Below are 26,841 nucleotides of genomic sequence, written 5' to 3'. Positions count from 1 at the left end.
TCCCACAACCCCTTCCCAGCTCCTCACCCCCTCCTCACTATTTCCTGGGAGATGCTGCTGATCTAGGCTCTGAGGAGTTGCAGGTTTCAATCAATCTTGCTTATTGGTAAAAACTGACCTAATAAAGCACTTACTGGAAAATCCTGACAATTTCATTTTTAGAACATACAATTAAAACCATTTCCCTTAATATCCAGCAAACCGGCTGGGCACATTGGCTCACTCCTGTAATCCCAGCACTTTGGAAGGCCGAGGCGGGTCGATCACAAGGTCAGGAGTTTGAGACGTGGTAGCGCATGCCTGTAATCCCAGCTACTCAGGAGGCTGAGGCAGGAGAATTGCTTGAACCTGGGAGGCGGAGGTTGCAGTGAGCCAAGATCGTGCCACTGCACTCCAGCCTGGGCGACAGAGCGAGACTCTGTCTCAAAAATAAATAAATAAATAAATACAAAAAACCCCCAGCAAACCTACATGCAGCTATTCTGTCATCAAGATGAGTTCCATTTTAATCTATTCCAGAGCCACTTACAAACTCTACGCCTTGAATGAGAACATCCACATCAGTTATGTTTCCAGTATTTCCCAAAAGTTAAGTCAAAAGTACAATTCTGGTCATCTCAGGATAAATGAGATAAGAGCATGTCGAAAGTACGTGATCAGTTGATTTGGCTCAGGGATTTTGTGGGTTTTTTTTTTAACTCTGCCACCTCAAATATCCAGTTAATCTGCTTGCATTTTGGAGGTTGCAGTGAAAAGCCTATGTGACCAGTGCATCATCCCTGTTATATTTAGCTCATAGGGCACCTAAGGAGGGCTGCTAATACCCTAGTTGGGGCAGAGCACAATTCTGAATGAAAGGCATTTTGTTTTGTTTCTAGCTGACAGAGGGCCTCCTTTTCTGCAAGTACACTTACATTCAACCCAACTCCATTGACTCTCTGCTGCTAACTGCTCCACAACATGCTCTGTCCCCCAGACAAGATTTAGAGACTAGCCAGGTGCGGTGGCTCATGCCTGTAATCCCAGCACTTTGGGAGGCAGAGGCAGGCGGATCATGAGGTCAAGAGATTGAGACAATCCTGGCCAAAATGGTGAAACCCTGTCTCTACTAAAAATACAAAAATCAGCTGGGTGTGGTGGTGCGCTCCTGTAGTCCCAGCTACTCAGGGGGGCAGAGGCAGGAGAATTGCTTCAACCTGGGAGGCAGAGGTTGCAGTGAGCCGAGATCATGCTACTGCACTCCAGCCTGGCGACAGAGTGAGACTCCATCTCATAAAAAAAAAATAAATGAAATAAAGATTTAGAGACCTAGTGCTGAGATGTCTATAAGCCAGGATATCTCCAATACTCACAGCTTCTAATTTTTGAGCACCTACTCAATACCAGGTCCTGCTCCAGATGCTTTGCACATCATCTCTCATCCTTGCAGCAACCTGCCTGGAAATGTGGGTTTTGTAATCCCCCTTTTTCTAGTAAGAAAACTGAGGCTATGAGTGGCCAAGTACCATCCCCGGCATCTCACACACACTGAGTAAGCAACAGCATCAGGATTTGAACTCAGGCCTGTCTGCATCCAAATCTCACCTCTATTCCCTCATCACATGGCTCTGGGGAGAGCCCCCTGCCACTCGTGGTGCCTATGAGCTGGTATTAGTGTGAGAGGAGATGGGGGCTACTTCTCTGTCCTTGAGAAGGGCATGCCTGCAGCCTGCGCCCCACTGGTGTGTTCTCCTTTCGGCAGATTCAGGGGATGGAGCAACACTTGTCTTCGGAGTTGTGGGCAAGACCAGGACTCCGCCTCCCCAGGAAGGATGACATGCTCCGAGGATGTGGGACAAACTCGCATGGCTGCGCCTGTACCCGCTGCCTGGAAACGAACAGCTTGGGTGGATAATTGGCTAGTCCAATTTCCAGTGGGCTTTGCAGCATGTCTTTTAGCCACCATTTCCCACCAGGCCTCCAGCTTCTCCAGGAGCTCAGATTTCTGAGCGAGCAAAAGACAGAGAGAACTGACCCTCCCATTTCTCCTCCTACCTTCATCTGTAGCAGACCAGCATTGGTGTGGACTCATCCATGACATCCTATGAGCGATTTAGCTCCAGCACCCCTGACAACACCCCGCCACCCCCATTTCCTTGCCCCCTGGCACCTATGCACCTGCCCCACTCCCATCTCTTCCCCATATTTCCGTCTAGTCCACAGCACAGTAGAGGTTCAGAGCACCAGCTCTGGATTTCTAAATCCGGGGCTTTAAATCCCAATTCTGCCACGTACACACTGTACGGCCTTGGGTAGATCACTGAAGTACCTCTCTGTGCTTCGGTTTCCTCACCTGTACATGGGGATTAATAATAGTGTTTATCTGTGATGGGCTGAACTGAGTCCCCCAAATTCCTATGATGAAGCCTAACCCTAGTACCTCAAAATATGTCTGTATCTGGGGATAGGGCTTGTACGAGGCGATTAAGTTAAATGAGGCCATTAGGATGGGGCTTTAATATGACTGATGTTCTTATAAGAAGAGGAAGAGACACCAAGGGTTAGAGTACAGAAGAAAGATTGTGAGGACACAGCAAGAAGGCAGCCATCTGCAAGCCAAAAGGAGAGACCTCAGAAGAAACCAACTCTGCCAGCGCCTTAATCTTGCACTTCTAGCTTCCAGAACTGTGAGACAATAAAACTCTTGTTTAAGCCACTCTGTGTGTAATACTTTGTTTTCGTAGCCCGAGCAAACTCATACGTTGCCTCATATAATTGTTGCAGGGGCTGGGCTTGGTGGCTCCTCCCTGTAATTCCAGCTACTCAGGTGTCTGAGGTGGAAGGAATGCTTGAGCCCAGTTCAAGGCCAGCCTGGGCAACATAGTGAGACACTGTCTCTACAAAACAATTTTTTAAATTAGCTGGGTATAGTGGTGCACACCTGCAATCCCAGCTACTTAGGAGGCAGAGGTGGAAGGATTGTTGTGTCCAGGAGTTTGAGGCTGCAGCGAGCTATGATAGCACCACTGTACTCCAGCCTAGGTGATAGATGAGACCCATCTCTAAAATAATAATAACAGTAATAATAAACTGTTGCAGGGACCCAACTAGATGAACCGTGTAAATTGCTGGTAAAGTACCTGGCCCCTAAGTGTTTCCTATTAGCATAGCAGCTTCTCATCATGCAGCCATTTACTTTCTATACCACTCATTTGGTAAGTGCCAAGGCTTATAAAGCATTAAGTCTTTCTAAGAATCAAGTAAGTTCTATGAAAGTCCAGGTTTTAGATTTCTTGCCTCCACCCCCAATCTACCCAAGTGACTAATCTATAAGAGGTGCTCAGCCGGGCGTGGTGGTTCATGCCTGTAATCCCAGCTCTTCGGGAGGCTAAGGCAGGTGGATCACAAGGTCAGGAGATTGAGACCATCCTGGCTAACACGGTGAAACCCCGTCTCTACTAAAAATACAAAAAATAGCCGGGCATGGTGGCGGGCACCTGTAGTCCCAGCTACTTGGGAGGCTGAGGCAGGAGAATGGCGTGAACCTGGGAGGCGGAGCTTGCAGTGAGCCGAGATCATGCCACTGCACTCCAGCCTGGGCGACAGAGCAAGACTCCATCTCAAAAAAAAAAAAAAAAAAAAGAAAAGAAAAGAAAAGAAAGAGGTGCTCAAAAAACACTTGTAGATGTAATGTTCTTCCAATAAATATTTAGGAACTAGGGCAGTAAACAAAAGAGACCCAGGGAGTCTGGGTCTGGAATTACAATCTCTCTCTACCTTCAGGGATTTTAGAGTTTAGTAGGGAAGGGATGTGATGTCGATTCTGTAATATCATTTGCTTTGAGTGTTTTTCTTTTGCACTTATCTGAGAAGCAAGTGAGCTATGAATAAGGTGCTGGCTTGACTCCCTAGTGATTCCAATATGAGAGAATGATGCCACTTAGCACACACTGTGTGCCTACTAGGTGCCACGTTCTTCCTAGCTTAATGTTCATAATGACCCCAAGCAGTTGACTCTGTTATTATTTTAGTTTTACAGATGGGAAAACTGAGGCACAGGGAAGTAAATTCCCTAGGATCACACAACTTGTAAGAGTTAAAGCTGAGATTGAAACCTAATCTGGCATCACAGCCCAAACTACCAGGAACAGCGTGCTCACGTAACCCTAGTCAAAGGCTCTCAGGCTTGTGGCTTTTCTGTTTCCATGGCTGAGCATCCAGCCAGTGACCCAGAGTGTGGACTGGGATGTCCCTCTGTGCTGTGGTATGAGGCATGAACATGGGAGGCAGCACACATAGCATGTCCCCACCCTTTCCCTCCAGCTTTACTACCCTTTCTGGATAGGGGACCAGGACAGACTCTAAAATGGACTGAATATTTGTGCCCAGACCCCAACACTTATATACTGAAACCATGAGCCCAATGGGATGGTATTAAAAAGTGGAGCCTGTGGGAGGTGATTAGACCATGAGGGTGGAGCCCTTGTGAATGGGATTAGTGACTTTTATAAGAAACCAGAGAGCTGGGTAGCGTTCCTTCCACCATGTGGGGATATAACAAGAAGTTGACGGTCCACAACCTGGAAGAGAGCCCTCCCCAGAGCCCGACCATGCTGGCACTCTGATCTCGGACTTCCAGGCTCCAGAACTGTGAAGAACAATATCTGTTGTTTATAAACCACCAGTCTGTGGCACTTTGTTACAGCAGTCCAAACAGATTAAGACAGGCCCCAACTAAGAAGCACATCCTCCAGAGGAAGTTATCTCAGTGATCTCTTCTGTCTCTCTCTCTCTCCATGGCTTTGTTTGTAGATCCTAGGACCAGAAGGGACTTGGCTTTTGTTTCTGTACATGTGCTGCGTGTTAGTGAGATGCCAGGCTTAGTGCTAAGTGTCTTACACGTGTAAGAGCCTCTGTCAAGGCCTAGGAGAGTGATCTCAGATACCAAAGCGGGTTCCAGACCAAGCCAACACTCCAGGGAGGGAGTGGAGAACAAGTGAATGGCACTGAGAATCCATCCCTCGGCAAAAGATCAGGGGCTGGAGAGAACTTGTGAAAGTTTTTGGAGAGAACTATTGGTGTGCTGTGAGCCCCAGCCCCCTGGAAGGACGGGCAGGGTGCCTACGTCTCACCTCACTCCAAGGGAGTGTGGGTTCTGTGGGTCCTTGGAGCCTGACATGTGCCCCCTGATGCTTGAGGACCCAGGAGATGGGTGTCTATTCCAGCCTGGAAAATAAAAAATGTTAGCAGCGGGCTGGCTGGTGGCTCTGGCTACAGAGCAAGAAGAGCAGCTGCTTTCTTCTAATTCTAGGGAAAAATAAGATCCAAATGGTCCCAATGGGCCCACTGTGGGCCTCTGGAGAGAAGACTAGCATGAGTTCAACCTAGGACCTGTCCAAGTGGGCAAGCGGACTGCAGCAGAGAGAAGCTGGGGCACTGTCAGGAAGGACCAGTCCACCCGCCAGAGGGAATCATTCACCCTCACTGGGAGACTGCAGGGAGCAGATTCCCAAGACACACGGTCTCCAATGAACCAGGAAGGACTCCCCTTTCCCCTCCACAGAGTCCTCCAAGGCTGGAGAGCCCACAGCCTATCTCAGATGGCATCTACATCAGGCCTGACCCCCCACCCACACCCCTCATCCCTGACCTCTCATCTTTCCCCTTCCACTCTCTCCTGGAGGGGTCAGGAGCCCCATGTGGGAATAGGGGTAGAAGGAGTAGAAGAGCAAAGCCAGAAAGACAGAAACCAGCCACACCCCCTCCCAAGTGGCGGACCCCTGTCTGCAGCAGCCCAACCTGCCACTACTCCCTGCCCAGTCTACAAAATTGGAATTGAGGGTGATCATTTGCTTTACAAAAGGACTTTTCTTTTAACCCAAAGGATTCATCTTTGAAGAAATGTCAGCTTTCCTTTAAAGACAGACCTTTTCCAGAGCATTTTCAATTATTTGGATGGTTAAGGTTTTGCATATCTCTGTCTTATCACCCTACTTTAAGAATGAGCTTTTGTGAGCAGATACAGTGCCTTATTCTCCTTCCATCCCCTCCACAGGACCTGATCACCAGAGGCACTTAAAGATCTGATGACTAATACACACTTTTTGGGGACACACTGATTGTATAAAGTGAGGTACAGCCCTAAGCAGTATGAACCCACTGCATTTCCAGATTGCTCCAGCTGAACAAATACACAAACCATCCCCATCCTTTTTTTCTCTCTGCATTTTCAAGCAGTAGATGGTAGTAATAAAAACACTACCTCAAACTGGGCCAGCACTTTACAGTTTCAAAGCCACTTTCATAACCCATAGTCACTCTCCACCCCACGCTCATCCCCAAGCCAGGCCAATCCATTTCCACCCACACCCCTGCTTCTCCTGATGGCCAGCCCTGTGCCAGCCACTGCCAGGTGGGCCCACGTGCCCTCCCTCCAGCAAGTCCATGTGTGATGTGGACAGTTTCCTCATAAAGAGTCAGCTGGGCAGAAATGTGGACAGAGCGCAGAGAGCAGCTTGTTCAGGTTCTGTTTATTATGTTCTCACAGCCTTGTTTATAGTAAAGGTGAATGACATGATTCCACTTTACACGATAATGAAAAAACTCAATGAGGACTCCATCAGCCAAGCGGTTTATATGGCAGATGAGCTGCTACAAATCTGTTGTGTGCTCGCCGCGTGACTCAGCTAATGCTACCGGGGTTGGAGCGCACACCGAGCCCAGCCACCTTTTCCATACCTGGCAGAGGGAAGGGAGTGGAAGGACCAAAAGGGAGTAAGAATCAGGAAAGGAACAGTTTATTGAAAGGACCCAGAGCCCAACCTAGGAAGGCCAGTGGCCCCATCCTGAAATCTCTCATCTTGGTCCACAGCATCTTGTGGAGTCCTGAGAGGCCACGGGGACAGGAAGGCATCTCTGCTCTTGGCTTCTTCTTCCACCATCTCATGCCGAGTGGCATGGTGGGACAGGCTCTCAGTGCCAGGGAGACTTTGCCACCTCTCTTGCTTCTAACCCAAAGGGATGCAGATTTAAAGAGGCCTGACACTTGGAAGAGTGAAGGGTGGCCTGGGATGGAAAACTGTGATGCCTCTGCCTTGCATGGAAGTGGGTGCAGACAGGGTCAGGAGAACTCTGGACATCCTTGTTGCTGGGAGACCACCCTGCCTCTGCATTTGCTACTCATCCCTTCTCCTCTGATCCACGGAGAAGTAGACACCATGTTAGCGGCTGGTCTCTCCCACCTGCTCCTTCTTCTTCAGTCTTCCCCATTCTGCCCTCACCCAGCTCTCAGCACAGTTAAGTTCACGGCTTTCCCTCACAGCAGAGCCAGCTGAGCTGCTCAGCTCAAGTGCCCAGGGCCTGCACCCAGAGGCTGGGCCCGCAGCCTGCGCAGAACACTCTTTCATAGCTTTGGTTTATTCAGAGCAGCAGTTCTGGGGAAAGCACCGGAGATTAAAATCAACTAGGACCTTCCCAGCTGCCCACTCAACCTGGGACCAAAGAGGGAATGGTGAGGGCTTGGAAAGGCCTCACAGATCTTGATACCCCCAGGACGTGACACTCTCCACTGAGAAATTTGGAAGTTGTGTTACTACTATTATTATTACCACGACGCTCTTCACTCACCACTTGAGTGGGGGTTCCAACTACCTTGTCACGTGGCCTTGGGTACAGAGACACAGCCTAATGCAAAAATGGCCAAACACAAGGGTGCAGGAAAACAGACAGGGGAAACAGCCTAGGAGACAAGCTTGGAGGAGACAGGACTCAGAAAGCATGGCAGAGCGTCTTTCGATCAAGGGTCCCTTCAGCTACCACCTTCAGCATGGCCGCTGCCCAGCAATGCACTCAGCTTGGGCCAAAACACCTTTATCTCAAAGGAGCAAGTCAGACGCAGAGGGCATAGAGGCAGCCATCCCGAGTCAGGCTGCAGGGCTGGCCAGGTTCCTCGGTATCTACATGCTTGCATGTGGAGATACACCAGCCCCCTTGGCCCACACAGCTGTGTCTCCCCCCTCCCCCAGCCCCCCCCCCCCCCCCCCCCGCTGTGTTCCTCCTCACTCCTTAGACTCAATGCTTCCTAAGTTCAGCTGCACATTGGAATCACCTGTGGAGCTTTAAAAATGACTGATGCCTGGGTCTCTAACAAAAGCTTCTGATTTGGCTGTTCTGGGGTGGGACCTGGACATCTGGGTTTTAAAAACTCCCTAGGTGATTCTAAGGAGCAGCCAAGGTCGTGAGACTCTGTCTAAGACCATCTTTTTTCCAAGTCCACAGGCCACTAGCCACCTAGGAACTTATTAAAAATGTGGATTTCTGGGCCCCATCTCAGGTCTATCAGATCAGCATCTCTGGGTGTGCACCTGGGAATTAGCACTTGTCACAGGCTTTCCAGGTGATTCCTGTGCATGCTCAAGTTTAATGAGAAGGACTGCCTCAGAGGATTCTTCCTCACCCCAGAGGTGCCCAAGGCCATGAATGGTTGATACTGACAGTATTCTATTTAGTTTGCCAAGGGCAATGACGAATCTCACACCAGCCCCCAAACAAGTTAGCCCTCCAGTGGGGCAAGATCACTCAGGGATGGAGAGCAATTCTAGAAGTCACAGCTCTGCCTAGACTTGCCTGGACTTGCCCTGCCCTGGCTTGCCTGGAGCCTGCATAGGCCCAGGACTGAGCAAGCCTCAAGTCCAGAAGGCAAGTCCACAGCACAGGCTCGGCTTGAGGAGCCAAGGAAGACAGGAAATAAATGGAAGTGATACCCAAGGACATGGGCTTGCGGAAGAGGCAATGGGAGAGAGGGCAGGACTGGGAAACATGGAAGCTCAGGGATGAGGTATGCTTGGATATTGCTCTAGATGTTGTAAACATTTCTCTTTGTTTCATCACAGACCAAAATCTGGGTTGGCACGACCAGAGTGCCTGAAAGTAGGCATCAGAGTGGAGAGCTCTGTGCCTCTTGTGGGAAGCAGGGCATACAAGGTATGAGGAAAGCTCCACCCCACGGGAAGATCATGTCTGCCGTGTACTAGTCTAATGCTCACAGTTGTCACACACACACAAACACACAGAGACGCTCCACAGGAGTACCATAAATTTAGCTATCACGTTCCTCTACACATGGACAAATGCCCACATACCCTTGCTTAGCTGCAAAATTCAGGATCCCCAAGCTTGGTCTTTCACACCTCCCCATTGTGGGAGGAAGTCACCAGGGCGCCATGACACCACCATCTGCAGCCTTCGTTTCCTCAATAGTTGGCAAGAACTCTAGGCCTCTCTATGAGGCCATCGCACGACACTCTTGTTCAGGCTTTTCTCCTTGGAATAGTGGAAGTGGAGAAAAAGCCCCTTTCAGAATGTTTCACATTTCTATAACTCTGTGCAGTTCCAATTGATATGCACCTCATATTCGACAGTAGAGTTGGCAGCAGATGCACATTTCATATGTAAACAATGTTTAAAATACCCTGTTAGAGAATTTAATCATTAAATTAATTCTGGCAGCTTTATCTAAGAAAGAATGATTTGTTTTTTTAACCACGGTTAGGAGGATACTACCTGATCTAACTAGGAACACCCATTTGAGGCTTTGGAGTTCTCAAACACAAAATTCCACAGGTCTTTTCGGTGTCTGTGAGGGCTAGGAGACATGTGTTCTTCTCTCCCCTTGAGGTTCACACGGTCACACCCACCCTCACTCACAGATAACAATGTGCTGTAGCAGTGCAGTGGCCCTAGCACTAGTGGGACTCAAGGGCTTTCTTGGCCTGGTCTAGCTATAGCTAAAAAAGGAAGAGATTCTCAAAGTTACTGGAGAGGAACACAAGCACTAGAACGCCACCAGCATAACGTTAAAAGGCCCCTCACCCCTTAAAAGGAGAATGGTTCAGCCCAGTTCTCAATTGTCTGCACTCCAGAGCTTATGCCTAATCATGTGCTGTTCCACTTAGTCAAGCTGAACGTTTTGTAGATCTGCAATGAATCCAAATCCACTGGTCGTGAATTATTCCAATTAGTAACTCCACTCTGTTATCCTCTCCACCTGGAAACCAGCCTCTTACATGCCCCTCTTTCACTTTCCGGTCTCTCTGCTAAAGGTTCATCTCCTGGGCACTAGTCTTGTGCCAAAGTCAGCTTTTTCCTGGGTGGCTAGAGTAGGTTCCAGGCTGCTCACTCATCCTCCAAGGAAGAATTGCCTGACACATTTCCAAGAGCAGCTGCAGGGTACCATGAAAGCATTTTAGGAAGGTTCTCCACGTCCAGATGTTCACAGTGATCTTCTTAGCCACACCTCCTATTTCATGCTCAATTCCAAAAGGTCAAAGATCAAGAAAGAAGCTGCTTCATAGTATCCAAGAGAGAGATCTTTCTAAGAAAGCATTTTCCCAGGAAGTATGCTGGAAAGAGTTTCAGCCTAAATTCCCATTCTCCCCCATCATAATTACATGACCGGCATGGAAGGGGGGAGGTGGAGATACAGGGAAAGTATTAGGCACCATGGGAGCACTCCATGCTATAGGAATTCACCTTCCTTTGCCAAGCTGTCATCCTAAGACATCAGTGATGTATGATGCTGCAGAGAGGTGAGGGCAGAGAAGACACTGAGCAACAGACAGGTTACATGGTACCCCTTTGAATAGAAGTCTACTGGTGCTACTTGCCCTCGTCTCTTGACTTCTGGAAAAGTTCTTCGTAGAATTGAGGAAGATTTGCAAGCTGTATCTTTCTTAATGGCAGTTCCACTTCAGAAGTCATGAAGAACATCACCCAAGACTCTTTCTGGAAATGTAAGGTTAGGGTAGTCTTGTGAATTTCCTAGGCCAAGATGGGAAGTAATCACAGTTTTTCACACTGGTCCAATGGAAATGGAAGAAACAAACAACTCCATGGATTTCACTCCTTCTCTGAGAGGTCACCTGTCAATGACAGAACTAGAAACCTGGAATTCCACAGAAACCTCTCTCCTAAGCTGTGAGATCCCAGTGAGCAGAGCTGGCCACTACAAATCACAGAGTTGAGCCCAAGTCTTTCAGCTATTCCTCCCAGGGATTTACAACAAGTGGACAGTCAGGAATCCTAACCGAGGAGGGTGTGGAGGTGGTGGGAATTGCATTTGCATTATTTACAGATTAGCCTAGCACAGCAAATCTGCCCTCTCAGCAGAGGTGACCCAAGGCATTATATGAAGGGCAAGTTGCTGACCCAGAAAAGGGTGACAGCGGCAAGGCGCTACCACTAACCAAAACATAAACGTGGGTAAATGGAATAGAGTCCAAGCTCTGGCAGCTGGGTCATACTTTGGAATGGCCCTTCATTCCTTCCTCACCCCCAGCCTCCCACCCCCAATGCCACCGCTTTTGAACACCTATGACATTTCACATTAGAATATGATCTTGGCAGCAAGTGGAGGGGAAAGCTGGTGATTTCCAGGAGTTCCCTTCTGAGGTCTAACTGAGCCTCCTCTGGCTTTGGGACAGCAGATCTAAGTACATTTTGGACCTCAGGAACCTGGGGTAAGAGTCTTTCTCCATGAGGCTGTGTACTTTTCCTTGGGCTTGGTCAAAGCAAGTCAGGGATGGCTCCTGCAGGTTCTTCCTCGTGGCTTCTCGGGTCTGGAAGTCAATGTTTACCTAGAGATACAAACAGAGAGCAAGGTCACAGGCCCTCAAGGGCCAAGGTTTCTGGCAGCTGGCCCTAACTATGCAATAATTATTAATGACAGCATCTACATGTTTAAGGTGATTTCTGCTTTTCAAATTGCTTCCATGGAGGTCATCCCTTTTGATCACAGCAAGAATCCTGTGGGGTCTGAAGACCAGATATTCTCAGTCCCAATTTATAGACAACAATACTGGAAAGAAGAGACTAAAAAGCTTGTTTAAAGTAGTATGGAAAGTTAGTAACAGAGCCAAGGCAAAATCCCAAATTACTTGAATCCCTAATCCAGGGACCTTCACCATGGCAGGCAAAGGGATAGATCCAAGCCAGTTGTTAACGCAAGTCCCCTGAAGTAAGCTTTCTCTCCTCTCCTTTCTTGTCTACTAAGGAAACAAATGCCCTGTGGAGGGAGGCCCTGGTTAGAATGTACATCTGTGTTCCAAACAGCATTATAAAGGGCCTGTAGCATCCTAGCCAACTGGTAAAGACTTCTCGCATCCCAAGTCAAAGCATAATTGAAGGAATCTAAAAATGCAATGCACTTAAACTTGTAGCAAACATTTTTCTTCATTTAAACCCTCCCCTCCCAAGTGAAATTCTGTATTATAACTCACAACAGCAGTATAATAGAAATTCGTCCTATTATTACAAATAAGTATAATTAAATAATGTAAATAATTGTAATTACTCATTAATGAGCAGTGGCAAATACTGAACAGGTGCTTTATCTCTCATGTTCTGAAAGGTAGGTACGCTTTTACATTGGGGAAATTGAGACCCAGAGAGGTTTAGTAATTTGACCAAGATCTCATAGCTAGTAAGTGGTGGAGCTAAAATTGAAACAAGATTTCAAAGCAGATCCACATTTCATTAAGCTATGCTGCCTTCCATCAGGAAAATGAACATAGACTCGGTAGCACTTATTCTTGCAAAATCTCTGTAGCAACACAGTTCCTGCTAGCACATGTTTAACTGACAGATAACTAAAACACTCCTAATGGAGCTCCTTTGATGGAAACCCTGGGTTTCAGTTTCTTAAAAATGATCCTTTTTTCATCAAGGGCCACCAGAGTGATGAGGCTCAGTTTAGTATAAGAAAGTCCTCATCAAGCCTGGCTCAGATCCTCTCTGAGGAGAGAAATGCAAGCTAGGAGCCATGGATAGACAGGATGGTCGCCGCTGCCAACACACCTCCCGTGGAGCCTGCACATCCACAAACTCCTCAAAGATCCTATGGGCCTTAGAGACCAGTTTTGCAGTTGACCTGGTCTTCTTGAACTCCTCACAGGCCAACCAGAATTCCAGGTTCTCCTCACTGAACTCCGTCTTCAAGAAGGCACGGAATGCAGCCACCCCATCTGCGGATGTGGGAGGAAGAAAAGAAGAGAGATAGGAAGCAGCTTAAGTTTAAGAACTGTAGAAGAAAGAAAGGAAGTAATAGTGTGAGGGTGCCCCTAATTGTCCAAGCTCACTGCTCCTCCACACCCTCTTGAAGACCCCATTCTCATCTGGGTGCAGTGGCTCACGCCTGTAATCTCAGCACTTTGGGAGGCTGAGGTGGGTGGATCACCTGAGGTCATGAGTTCGAGACCAGCCTGGCCAAAATTGTAAAATCCCATCTCTACTAAAAAGACAAAAAAAATTAGCTGGGCATGGTGGCACATGTCTATAATCCCAGCTACTTGGCAGGGAGGCAGGAGAATCGCTTGAACCCAGGAGGCAGAGGTTGCAGTGAGCTGAGATCATGCCATTGCACTCCAACCTGGGCGACAGAGCGAGACTCCGTCTCAAAAAAAGAAAAAAAAAGACCCCATTCTCTTAGACACAAAAGTGTCCTCAGAGGCAAGCCGTGCTTCATATTCAAGAGTCATAGGGCTGGACTCAGTGTCTCATGCCTGTAATCCCAGTACTTTGGGAGTCAGAGGCAGGTGGATCATCTGAGGTCAGGAGTTCGAGACCAGCCTGGCCAACATGGCGAAACGTCATCTCTACTAAATACAAAAAATTAGCTGGGTGTGGTGGTGCATGCTTGTAATTCCAGCTACTTGGGAGGCTGAGGTGGGAGAATTGCTTGAACCTGGGGGTCAGAGGTTGCAGTGAGCCGAGATCACGCCACTACACTCCAGCCTGGGTGACAAGACCAAAAATACGTCTCATAAAAAAAAAAAATAGAGTCATAGTGATATTATGAAGCCACATTTAGGAAGTTGTAGTAATATATTTGGGGCACAGGTGTCTCTATCCCCTGGGTCTACTGGTGAGCTATGTTGCTATTTAATAATTTGGTCAAATTATTTGTTCTCTAACCTAATCCAAGTCAACCACCCTGAGGAAACACACAACTTGTTACAAGATGAACTAGAGGGAAGTGTGAATGTCCCATCCTTTGCTACTACCAAAAAAAATCTGAAAGTAAACTACCCACTGAAATGCAGTCGGCAGTTTCATTCTGTTACCTGGACGGGGTTGCAAGCCTCTTTTAAAAAAAACCTTTGAGGTGCTGTATTTTGACCTTTTATTCCATGTGTCCTTTATTTTAAAAGATATTGCCTATCAAATTATGTTTTAATTAAGATTGATCATAATTTTTCTGCCAAGTGATTTAACAAATTAATATGGCTTTTCATTTTTATTAATCAATGTCATACATATTGTCAAGCAGTGCTTCCAACCAACACAAGATGAGCAGGGTTACCATGTCAAGTTAGAAAGGGAAATCACATTTATTGATAGCTTATGCATCCAGTTAATGTTTTTATTTAAAAATATTTTTTATTAGTTATTTCAACCTCAACACACTCCCTTTAATCAAATAACAGCTATAGTTTTCTATAAACTGTCCTCAGGGGAAGGGCACATACAACCTAGAATAAAGAAGTGTTCTACTGGTTATAAAAGACCCTGGCAATAATCTTTTATTTCTTTTCTAAAATTCCCCAGAAGAACAAAATGTTAACAACTCTTTTTTTTTGGGGGGGGGGGTGGGTGGGGGCCATGGAGTCTTGCTCTGTCGCCACGCTGGAGTGCAGTGGCACAGTTCCGACTCACTGCAACCTGTGCCTCCCGGGTTCAAGCAATTCTCCTGCCTCAGCCTCCCGAATAGCTGGGATTACAGGTGTGCGCCACTACGCCTCGCTAATTTTTGTACTTTTAATAGAGACATGGTTTCACCATGTTGGCCAGGATGGTCTTGATCTCTTGACCTTGTGATCCGCCCGCCTCGGCCTCCCAAAGTGCTGGGATTACAGGCGTGAGCCACCACGCCCGGCCAACAACTCTTAATTCTAGGTGACAGGATGACCTGGGCATCTGACGTCCACCACTATCCACCAGGACCGTGCACTGGCCAGGGTCATTTGATGGATTGCTGGTGCCATGCTGTTGATATATTCAATGCTTACTTTTACTTTCTTGAAATGTTTTCATTTCTCTGAATAAAAAAGTCATCGTATATCTTTGTCTTTCAAAATACATATTTTAATGTCTATACTAGAACAGTATCAAAAAAGCCACATCTTTACTTGCAAGAGCCAGGAACTTAAGAGAAAGGTTTCCGGGTGACTCCCAACACTAAGCTTGAAGTCACAAGGAGATTTAAGTTTGGAAGCCTGAGCTTAAAGTCATTTTAAAAAGTAGGAATGGCCGGGTGCAGTTGTTCATACCTGTAGTCTCAACATTTGGGAGGCTGAGGTGAACAGACTGCTTGAGCCCAGGAGTTCGAGACCAGCCTGGGCAACATGGCAAAACCCTATCTCTACAAAAAATACAAAAATTAGCCAGCTGTGGTGGCATGTGTCCAGCGATTCGGGAAGTTGAGGTGGGAGGATCACCTGAACCCTAGAGGTTGAGACTTATCCAAGTCAGGTCATTTTGAGAGTGAAGGCTGCATTACTGTTAATTACATGCAGACAATAATTATAAACCATGACCACCAGAGGCAAAACCCAGGACACATGATTAACTTAACTCTAAACCACAAAGCATAGAGAAAGTAGAATATAATGTAAGGTTACTTCCTGTCAGGCAGGTGGAAAATAAAATTTTCCTGTATCAAAAAAGAAGAGGAGAGTAACGTACTTTAGACTCAAATGAGAGGTCTGCTCAGGGCACCTCCTGCTCCCATTCCTACATTGGATTCAAAACTCTGGAGGAAGGGAATAGAAACCCGAGATAAACTGAAAATCAAAATGAAACAGTGACACGGCAATGTTTAGGCAGAGATGGACTGAGAATCATTCGTTCAATTCAGCAATGTCTTTTAAAACAACTACTAATGTAACAAAGTACAGATGCTTCTGAACTTATGATGGAGGTATGTCCTGAAAAACCCATCATAGATTGAAAATACCAAGAGTCAAAAATGCACTTAATAAACCTAACCTACTGAACATCACAGCTCAGCCGAGCCTACCGTAAATGTGCTCAGAACACTTTTGGTACAGTATTTAGTAAATTACATGAGCTATTCAGCACTTTATTATAAAACAGACATTGTGTTAGATTATTTGGCCCAGCATTGCAAGAGAGTATCATATCACATATTGCTAGCCTGGGAAAAGATCCAAATGCAAAATTTGAAGTACTGTTTCCACTGAATATATATATCACTTTCACACCACCCTAAAGTCGAAAAATCATAAGTTGAACCATAGTAAGTCAGAGAACAAAATCATAAAATCCTTGCCCATGAAATCTCTCAAGGAAACTCTGTCACCCCTCCCTCACTCTGTCCTCTCCATGGAGAAGATCCAGAAGTCTCCACAGTCTCTAGAGGGAACTCGGATTAGACAGCCAGCCTGCCTGCCAGGAGATCCCCACTGCTTGTAGGAGGGACCCCTGAGGCAGAGGCTACAGGCAGAGGTTGGAGGGAAAAACAGCTGGAGCTGTGGAAGCCTCAGTGCTCTTGGAGAAGGTTTTCTCCTTGAAGGAGACCCAGTGCCCTTGAGAACTAAGTGAAGGGCTGGTTTAGCAAGGGGGGCACTCTGAGCAGTGACCAGTCCACGATTTCACTATCAATGAACACAGGGAGGACCTGAGGGTCCGTAGGCCAGAGGTTCCCTCTCTGCCTCCATCTTACCACATTTTCCACTGTATTCAGTGAATGAGGAGGAGAATGAGGGGGCCCTAAAAGACTGTGAATTTGTCTAAAAGAATAACTGGAAAGTGACTTGGAAAAGCAACTCAGAAGAGCCTGTTGTTGGTTTTAAACCAGAAGAGACTACATTCTTCTAATGGGAGAGTTTAAGGTTGTTTGTGTCAGATTTTAATTTTTAACCAAACAGAAACAGGTGCTTATGAGCAAGGTGAATGCAGTTATGAACAAGGAAAGAATATTATCTTTCTGCCTTCCTTCATGGTACTTGTAAAGATAGCCTTGCTAAGGAAACTGTCTGGCCCTGTGCTAGATGAGGTACAGGCATCACCTCCTTAAATCCAGGTTTCAGCTCTGTTGGGTCTTTGTGCGGATGAGTAGAGATAACTTCTGCAAAGTGCTCCCAGGAGCCTTGCTTTACTTCTCATCTTACAGATGAGGAAACCAATGCTAAGAAAAGTGACTTGCCCGATTTCACATAGCTAACAATATGTAGCATTGAAAACTTCATATAAGGTATACTCACCTTCAATCCAACATAGCAATAATGTCATCTTCATTCATTCATTCACTTGTTATGTGACTCAGGCTATGCTATGTGCTAAAAGCAGATATAATCGTGACTTCACAGAACATGCCATCAAGGGGAAGTTTGAGCCAAGAAAACATAATGATGATGATTATGATGTAGTGTGATAAGTTACATGATAGAGAAAGCAGAGGGGTCATGAAGGACCCAGGAGGGGTGCCTTTGCCGGCCCTGAGGAGGGAAGGGAAGAGCTGTGGGAGGAAGAGGCTTCTTAGCTGACATGGGAGGTAGAGGAGAGGGCAACTAAGCAAGGGAAGGAAGGAGAGGAAGGAGAAGAGAATTTCAGCAAGAGGGAACCACAGGAATGAAGGCCTAGAATTAAGAAAGTTTACTTGAGTAATTGGAAGTAGTTCATTAAGACTAGCATTTAATAGTAATACAGCTGAAAATGACTAGGCCTGCTTATAGGATAACATACACCAAGAGGCCTGTGAAACAGCCAGAGAGACAGAAGAATTTTGCAGCACTACAAAAGACCAGGAAGAGATTATTTCAAGAAGGAAGTAGTCACTGTGTCTAGTGCTGCCCAGAAGTCAAGCTAGATACAGTCTGAGAAGCAGTCAGTAGATTCAGCAAGCGTTGGCAGGAAGAGTTTTCATGGTGTGATGGGGTTCTAGGTGTCCCATGGTATGTACGGTGGTGAATGAGACTGAATGAAGTGGAAACAGTCATTCAGATGATGCCTGCAACAAATTTGGTAGAGAAAAAAGTAGAGAAATAAGACAGCATAGCTGGAAGGAAACATGAAGTGAGGAAAGAGATTTTTTTTTTTTTAAGATAGACTTGGGTAGGGCCAGGTGCAGTTGCTCACACCTGTAATCCCAGCACTTTGGGAGGCCGAGGAGAGCAGATTATGAGGTCAGGAGTTCGAGACCAGCCTGACCAACATGGTGAAACCCCATCTCTACTAAAAATACAAAAATTAGCCAGGTGCAGTGGCATGTGCCTGTAATCCCAGCTACTCAGGAGGCTGAGGCAGGAGAATTGCTTGAACCTGGGAGGTGGGGGTCGCAGTAAGCCAAGATCGCACCACTGCATTCCAGCCCGGGCAACAGAGCCAGACTCTGTCTCAAAAATAAAAAAATAAAAATAAAAGAGATAGACTTGGGTATGTGTAAATGTTGATCTGATCAGAAAAGACCAGTTGAGCAGCAGGAGCTGAAGTTCAAGAAAATAATCTAACTGACAAAATGTTGCACCCAGGAAGGTAGAAGAAATAGGATAAGGAGCAAAAAGAGGAGCTATGTATGAATGCAGGAAAGTTTCTCATTTCAGGCAGGAACTTGAAAGTCTGTCTCATGTTAGCTGGAGAAGATGGTAGCGCCTAGGAAAGGTAGGGTGTTGTTTTTACTTATTTATTTAGGATGTGGGGCAAGGAATTTTACTTATTTACTATACACCGTGCTTTTTGCTCAGGACTTTACAAAACATTAGCTCAATTTATTTTCACAAAGCTGATCCATAGATAATATCACTCCACTTTCCACAGGAAGAAACTAAAGCTTAGAGAAGTGGAATACATGGCCCAATTACACAACCAGCAAGAGCAGGGCCAAGATTCCTAGCCAGGTCCATATGACTCCAAAGCAAGGTCTCTCCAGATGTGTGTGCAGACAGAAGGGAAAGGGTATTGAAAATGGGAGATTAAAAGAAGCAAAAGAATAGTATTTGGTGAAGGCAAATTTTAGAGTAGAAGGACCTAGAAAAAGTGAAAGAACTTCTTTTCCTTAAGGACAAAGGCAAAGAAAAAAAGAGAGAGGTAGAGGAAGATAGAGAAAAACAGCAAGAAAAGGGACATATTTGTGATATGTCAAGTCAAACAGGCTTAATCTTTGTTATTAATTTGGGATAAGGTCACTGTGAATGTGGGCTGCACCCACGTGCTAGGTTTTGGGGCTACGGCACAAACACATGAGACAAAGTCACCACCTCATAGAATTTAGAGGCTAGTCTAGTGTAACCGACATTAAGTGATAATTTAAAATAATCAATTGAGTAATTACAAATGCAGAGTGGGCTATAGTGGGGAACTCTAAGAGTGGGAAGGGTTTGGAACAGCGACCTTGGAAAAGTAAATAAGAATGTGATAAAAAAAACAGTCAAACAATTGTAAAGGCTTAAACTTAGATTCCTGGAGGAGTTACAATGCACCAAAAAGGGAGCAAGAACTTTTAATTTGATGGTGCATCTATTATTCAAAGAGAGAACCCATCAGTTCCAGGCTGGCAGATGATCCTTGAACCTGGAGAATAGCAAGGATTTAGCAAGTGGCAATTGGGACATAGAGGAAGAGGAGAAAGATAAGCAGGAAGTTAAAAAAAAAAAAAAAGTTGAAGCCAGAGAAAGAATTTTAAAGTAACATCAGCAAGCATTGATAGCACACTTACTTTGGGCCCAGCACCGCACCTAGTGGTTTATGAATCTTATGGTACTGGCTTCTCATGGCACATCTATAGCTTAGGTCCTGATATTTTCACCACTTTTTAGGAGAAAAAAACAAAGCTTAGAGAAGCCAAATAACTTCCCCAAGGTCACAGTCTGTAAGTGGCAAGGATGCTAAACTGCAAAGCCAGCATTCTCACGCATGTAGAAGGACTAGTCTCTAGCTCTGTGTGACAGTAACCTGAGGGATGCCTGTGCCAGTGACCACTGAAGTGGAGGGAGAGGACCCCCACTGTAGGGCAAGACAAGGAGGCCACAAGTGACACCACAGATGGTGACATTTCCAGGTGGGGTGGAGAGAAAATAAGAAAAGTCACTGAGGAAGGCAGAGGGGTATCTGAGCATATGTCAACATAGAAACAGGGTGCGCATAGGCAGGAGAATTCAACCAAGTTACACCATAAGCAGTTAAGGCCGACTCGGCAGGGATGGAGATTTGGAGTTGGAGATGTGTGGTGAACTCATAGCCAGCTCTCATTACCTGGCAGCCTGCTGAGGCAGAAGCTCCACGAGTCTCAGCTGGGAGCACAAGTTCTGACCAAAATCAGCCCCGTCATTAACTGTGTGACTTTGGACAACACACTCAACTTCACTAGGCCCCAGCATCCTCATCTGTAAACTAAGGGGGTTGGATATGATGAGCTTTCCCAGGTAGAGTTAGCACTCTGTTCGGTGTCCTCATGGCAACTTAAATTAGCCTGTATCAGACACAGCTCTTAGCTGATTGATTTTCACAGCTCCACAATTCCATCCTTCTACTCATCAATGTCAATGTCAGTGTCATCACCGAGTTCTGTGCTGCCCAGTTTATATACATTAACTCAATCCTTACATCAACGCTCCTAAGCAGACAGAGGCTCTGGCGTCACACAGCCTGGCGTGACCTTGGAAAAGTGCCTTAACATCTCCAAGCCCAAGCGTTCTCATCTCTAAAATGGGAATAATGAATAATGTCAGGACTTACTGAATTGGGCTGTTATAAGGATTAAATGAGGCAAGCCACGGAAAAGTGCCTAATAGTTTATTATAAGCAGTCAATAAGTGTTAGGTCTTAGCAAAGTGTGTTTTATAAATAAGGAAAGTGAGACATGGAGAGTTACTTTGTAGTCACTTGGCCAGTAAAAGGTGAGAAGTGACTTTGCACACACATCTGTGTGACTTCGGAGTCACCCTCCTCTCTCCTCTGGTGACAGCTGGCAGGCCTCCAAAGGAGAGATGGACTGTAAGCCCAAATCAGGCAAACACACCACACACATACCACAGCCCAGCAAGTGTACCATTTAGCTCACAGACCTGGAGATTCTCCACCAAAAGGACACCTGCTGTCGCCTTCTCTGTGGTAAGAACTGAGGCCATTAGGTGCCACCAATAACTTGGAACCTGCCTAAAGTCTCTTCTCTCCCACAAAACTGATGGCCTGGTGGGTGGCTTTTTCTTGTCAAAAGAGCTGAAGTGTGAGCAGAAAGGCATCTTTCCCAACCATGGCCAGGGGACGCTGTAACGAAGAACAGCTGAGTGGCCTTGTAAAGATGCCATGTTCTCTCAGGCAGCCTCAGCCCAAAATGTGGTGGCCTGCATTTCCAGGGCAGGCTCAGAAAGAGTGAGAGGAAAACCAAAAGAAACTTGAAAGTTGCCTGGAATTTCAAGGGAAGTGCTTGAGAGATGGGAAAGGAGGGGAGAATGGCCCTCCCTCATGGGCCCTTCCTGGGAGGGTCTGGACCTGAGATGCAACAGAGAACAGATTGTGGCAAAGACACCCCAACAGACACAGATCACAAAGGCTTGTGCAGACTGCACCTGCCCTCACCCCTCCTCCTCTGCTCACCCACTTTGTATGCCTATCCCTCTCAGCCCCAATCTCCCCCAACTCTTTTTATATTCCCAGAGCCTGCACTGAACAAAGAGATACTTTAGTCTGAATAATGGAAGGGAGAAGGTGGTAGAGGGCACTGCTGCAGGAGCCCCTCCTCTTGCCTGGAGCAGATGGCAGCAGCGGGCTTCTGTGGACAGACCACTTGTTCCCCCACCCACCCCCCTGGCCCACCTTTCCTGCTTATGTGACCAAGCAAACAAATCCAAACACAACTGCGTAAAATCCTAGCCTACTGCGTGGAACAGAACCAGCTCCACACTGTTTCTCCCCTTCCATCCACCTCCCACCTCCTCCCAGCAAGCTTTTCATCTGCTCCTTTCCCTGACTCCTCAGCATCTTTCCCTGCCCCTCTCCCTGTTCTCCTGTTCTCTTTCCTTTTTGTCCTCTTCCTCTATCTTTCCCCTTTCCCTCCACCAGGACCCTCCTGCTTGTCCGTGAACTGTAGTTGGTTCCAAATACAGGATGCTGGTTTATTTCTGAAAGGCTCATTCGTGTCTCCCAGCATCTCTCAGGGTGACATGCTTTGCATTAGCTGTGTTTCCTCTGCCGGGGCCCCATGCACCCCAGACCCTGCTCCCTCCCCAAGCCCAGGCAACTGAAGTCCCCCCGCCCCAGTTTCCCCCAACAGATCTCAGGCAGTTGGAAAGAGCGCCTACTCTCTGACCCCTGAAGCTGTTCCACCTGGGATTCTGTCATGGCTCTAACCCACACCAGCTAAGTGTGAGCTTGGGCAAGAGACTTAACCTCTCTGTGCCTCAGTTCCCTCACTTGTAAGATGCAGGTCCTAACAGCATCTGCTCCATAGGGTTCTGGGATGTGGTAAGTTCATACATGTAAACAACATGCGGGCCTGACACATAGACAGTGATTGTTCAATCCAGGTTAGTGACTATTATTCCTTGTACTTCAGTGGCTTAAGGAGTCATCATACAGAACATAACATACCCAATACAAAACAATCCTGAGTAACTGAAAGGCAAGGAGGTGGTGAACAGTTTGGGAAAATGGGAAGAGAAATGACAGAAGGACCTGCTGTTTTGTCATTTCATTTTTATTTCACTTTGGTTTTCTTTGTACGACCCTTCAAGAAGTCAAGGGTGCTAAGAAAATTATAATTTTTTGAGATTGATACACATCTAGTGACAGAAAGGGAAAGGCTTGTGTCCAGAATTCTTGGAACAGTGAGCAGAATATTGGCATCTACCTGAGCATCCACAGAATCTCCAAGAACACACCTCAGCTGTGCATGCTGCCTGCGGCTGGCTTTCTCCCTCTAGTTATTTGATGGAGGATGCTTACATAAGAAAGGAAACTGGGTCACTATGAATGAGCAGTGCAGCTGGTACAGCAGGGAGTGGAGCTTAGGTAACAGTTCAAGGCCCAGGAGCCCTGATGTAGCTGGCATCAGGGTGGGCTTGAGCCTAGCTCAGTTCCCAGGCTTGGAAAAATACAAGAGCACAACAACAAAAACAATTTATTTTAAGTTCTCTATTTATGAAAATGCTGTCCTAAAAACCAGAGTCCTCTTGTATCCCCGAACAACTGGAGAAAATAAGCTGGTGAATGGGTTCCAAGACCAGATAGAGGAAAAGAATGGAAATTACATTTCTAAAATCCAGGATACATATACTAATAGTGATGCCAAAACTTCTTTGATCCAGAAACAAATCACTGCTTTGAAATTCATGATGAGAATAGCATCAGGATCACAGCTCTTCTTTTGTGAAATCTGTGAAATAAATTGTTTTTAAACAAATAACTGGAGGTGGCCACAGTGGTTTGCACCTGTAATTCCAAATATTCAGGAGGCCAAGGCAGGAGGATCTTTTGAGCCCAGGAGTTCAGGGCTGCAGTGAGCTATGATCATGCTACTGCACTCCAGCCCCGGCAACAGAGCAAGACCCTGTCTCTAAAAAATTTTTAAAATAACTGGGACTAAGTAATATTTATGTAGAGAGATTACGTAGAGAACAAACTATTTCCAGTTGTGACATTTTATTGGCAACCATTTGATATGCTAATTATACTTCAGTAGTGTGATTAACGTAATTTTCTTCAATGATCTCTACTTCATTAGTATATATGTAGCAAGATGATTTATTATAGTTGTATTAGGACTTGAAGATTGTTAAAGTCTTTGCACCAGAAAGGACATGAGAGAGCCTATGATCAAACCCTACACTGGACACAAAAATGGTGAGCTCTGAGGTTGCATGGCTTCTTATTCTTAGGATGTGATAGCAGAAGAGTAAGGACAGCCTGGGTTTACAACTCCTATTCCAATGTTCTTTCCTATTTTATCAAGGAGAAGCTGAGTTAGATAACCAGAAAATCAAGGTGGAGCCTGTATCTGCAACTATTATAAGAAATCAGCAAGAAATTTCCATTAAGGGGTAGACAAAAGAAGTGTCCCCCTAGCAGGGTGAAGGTTTAGCATTCACGAAGGAATCCTTTAATAAAGGAGAAGTATTATAAAACCTCATGTAGCCGGGCGCGGTGGCTCACGCCTATAATCTCAGCACTTTGGGAGACTGAAGCAGGCAGATCGCGAGGTCAGGAGTTTGAGACTGGCCTGACCAACATGGTGAAACCCCGTCTCTACTAAAAATGCAAAAATTAGCTCGGCATGGTGGCAGGCGCTTGTAATCCCAGCTACTTAGGAGGCTGAGGCAGGAGAATCGCTTGAACCCGGGAGGCAAATGTTGCAGTGAGCCAAGATTGTGCCACTGCACTCCAGCTTGGGCAACAGAGTGAGACTCCGTACCCCGCCCCCTGGAAAGAAAACCCTCATGAACACCAGTCCATAGCCTAAAAGATTTTGAAAATCAAGTATCCAGAAATATTGGTCTAGTTAGTTTGATGTAGAAATACTGCAGGGACTCACAAAAAAAAGAAAAAGGGAATATATCAAATTTACCTTCTGGGCTTTTAAAAACTACATCCTCAATGGAATTCCCTCACATGCATGGGGAGGTTTGAAGAGGGCCTGCCAAAAGCTCATGAGGCAAAGGGGACAAGTATTATGGGATTCAAAGAAACCCTATTGGCAATTCTAACACTACCTCCAATCCACAAACTCAAGCTGCCTGTGGGATCAAGAAGCTGACACCATCTCTGGCAAATAACAGGCATGAAATGCATGTTTTCTCAAAGAATTTAATATTATGTTAGAGCAAAAATAATTAGAATAGTTATTTTTTATTGAGTTCCTCTATGGAGAAGTCATCATGATTAGCATTTCAGAACCATGATCACACTGAACTCTCACAACTAACTGTACAAGGTAAGCCTCATCATTCCCCTTCTACAGATGAGGAAAGTGAGGTTCACAGAGGTTAAGTAATCTGAATACAGTCACATCGCTGGTAAGTGACAGAATGGGTTAGAAGCCTGTCCAGTTGTTTTCATTCATACCTTTCTCAACAGGCTTTTAATAGTTGCCTAATATATTCCAGGCATTCCTTCAACAAAGACCAAATGCACCCACATTTCTGGGTCCAAGTACAAACTACAACAATGTGAAGATGACGGCAAGGAAGCAAAGACATTTATTTTCCACCCATCTCTACTTTGCACATCTTTTTCTAGCTCTTATCCTCAATATATCCAGAAAGTACACCTGCCATATTTGTTTATTTACTGTGGAACCCTCCTCCCTACATATGTGGAAACTGGGTTTCACAATGTACTGCTAGGGATGCGCTGTCTGAGCACTTTGGAAAGCTTCCATACGAGATACAGTCTTTAGTATGTTTCTTGGAAAGCACAGGCCACCTGCCCCACCAGCATGCTCCAGATTCCTGGTTTTACTCATGTGCCTTTGAGAACAGGGTTTCTCAAGCTGAGATGTGCATAAACCTTCCTGGAGGGTTTGTGAGAAAAAGATCCCCAGGCCCCAGCCCCAGGGATCCTGATTCAGTAGGTCTGAGAGGACCCGCAGATTTTTATTTCTCACAAGCTCCCAGTAGATATTGGTGCTGCCTCCCTTGGACACCACTTGGAGTAATGCTGTTCTAGAACCTTTTGGCTTGGAGAGGGATGTGGGGAGGGCTGTGCAGTGAATGGAAGCCTGACTGTTCAACTGTATGTTCTAGAGCTACAGGCCATTTAGATGAATAGTTTAAGAAATTTCATGAATTGATAATTTTAATGTTTGTTTATTTGATTGTTTGGGGTCTTCTGCTTGGTTGCTGTGTGACCAGCTCCAGTCATTATATTTTTATATCTCAACCATTATCTCAAAAGGGGCTAATTTTTTAAAACTAAAAGTTTCTCTGTGGGTATCCTGTTCTCAGAGATAGATAACAGCTCTGCAAATGCAGAAGAGCTTTTAACTGTACTATCCATTAACCCAGCATTCCCTGGGCCTGGTGGGATAGGTCAGGGAGACCCTCCATGCCCTGTGCAAACAGCAAAACAAGGGAAAACACCAAATAAATGCCTGGGGTGAGGTGCTCATTCACCCAGGTGTGTGGTCACACATAAGAAGTGAGAGGAAAGGTGAGGGAACCCTGCCTTCACCTTCACCTTAAAACTGGAATAAATCTAACTTTTTATGTTCAAAAAGTATTAAAGGACAGAGGGAGGCAAGAAGGAAGGGAGAAATAAGGGAAGGAAGGGAGGGAGGAAGGGAGGAAGGAAAGAAAGAGAGAGAATGAAGGAGACGAAGGGAGCACCAACTCAGAGTTCAGGACTTAATGTTCCACTAAAAGCTAAACAAATAAAAAAAGTTTGCATGAATCTTGTGAGGAATAAAGAAGAATACACATGATTCTGTGCCTGTTTCCCAGAGACCTGTCAGAAAAGATCTTCCACAAATGAGGAAACTTTGCTCTCTTGGGTATGAGCTGCAGAGCAGAAAGTCTCCTGAGTGTACACACATTCACACACACACACACCCACACACACACTCTTGGGGCCAGACTACATGCACAACTCACAGACATGGAGCCTAATTGTTACTGGTGAACAGGAAAAAGATGACAAATTAATGCACATTAGAAATCCTTCCCTATTTAATGAAGCCATCAGCAATTTCAATTTCATTGTTCGTTTGTTAGTGTTTGTTTTTTTGTTTTTAAGAGTGCTTAGCTAGTGGTTACTTCCTGGACCCCCATGGGTGCTTCTTCCACTTTGTATGGCATTTGTAAACAAATATAATTGGAAATAAAATGGCTCCAAACATTTGCCCTCCAGATTTTTTAA

At 45.8% G+C, this 26,841-nt stretch overlaps 1 protein-coding gene across 9 annotated transcripts in view; it reads right to left on the bottom strand.

Annotated features, from left to right (window-relative positions):
- Positions 1 to 6,492: 6,492 nt before the first annotated feature.
- Positions 6,493 to 26,841, bottom strand: part of RGS8 (regulator of G protein signaling 8) — a 42,801-nt gene continuing 22,452 nt past the window's right edge. For 5 of the 9 annotated variants that reach the window (XM_009439348.4, XM_063794814.1, XM_063794821.1 and 2 more), the window contains 2 exons: positions 12,832 to 12,998; positions 6,493 to 11,612 (listed from right to left, as the gene is read on the bottom strand). In XM_009439348.4, coding sequence (XP_009437623.1) covers positions 11,430 to 11,612; positions 12,832 to 12,998 — 350 coding nt within the window. In that variant the 3' untranslated portion in view covers positions 6,493 to 11,429. The remainder of the gene's footprint in view (positions 11,613 to 12,831; positions 12,999 to 26,841) is intronic. The other 4 variants (XM_009439353.4, XM_063794805.1, XM_063794796.1 and 1 more) reach the window with 1 other exon arrangement.

The sequence above is a fragment of the Pan troglodytes genome, chromosome 1 (genome assembly GCF_028858775.2).
Source record: "Pan troglodytes isolate AG18354 chromosome 1, NHGRI_mPanTro3-v2.0_pri, whole genome shotgun sequence".
In the NCBI taxonomy this organism is placed as follows: domain Eukaryota; kingdom Metazoa; phylum Chordata; class Mammalia; order Primates; family Hominidae; genus Pan; species Pan troglodytes.
This window is presented reverse-complemented; position numbering and strand designations above follow the sequence as displayed.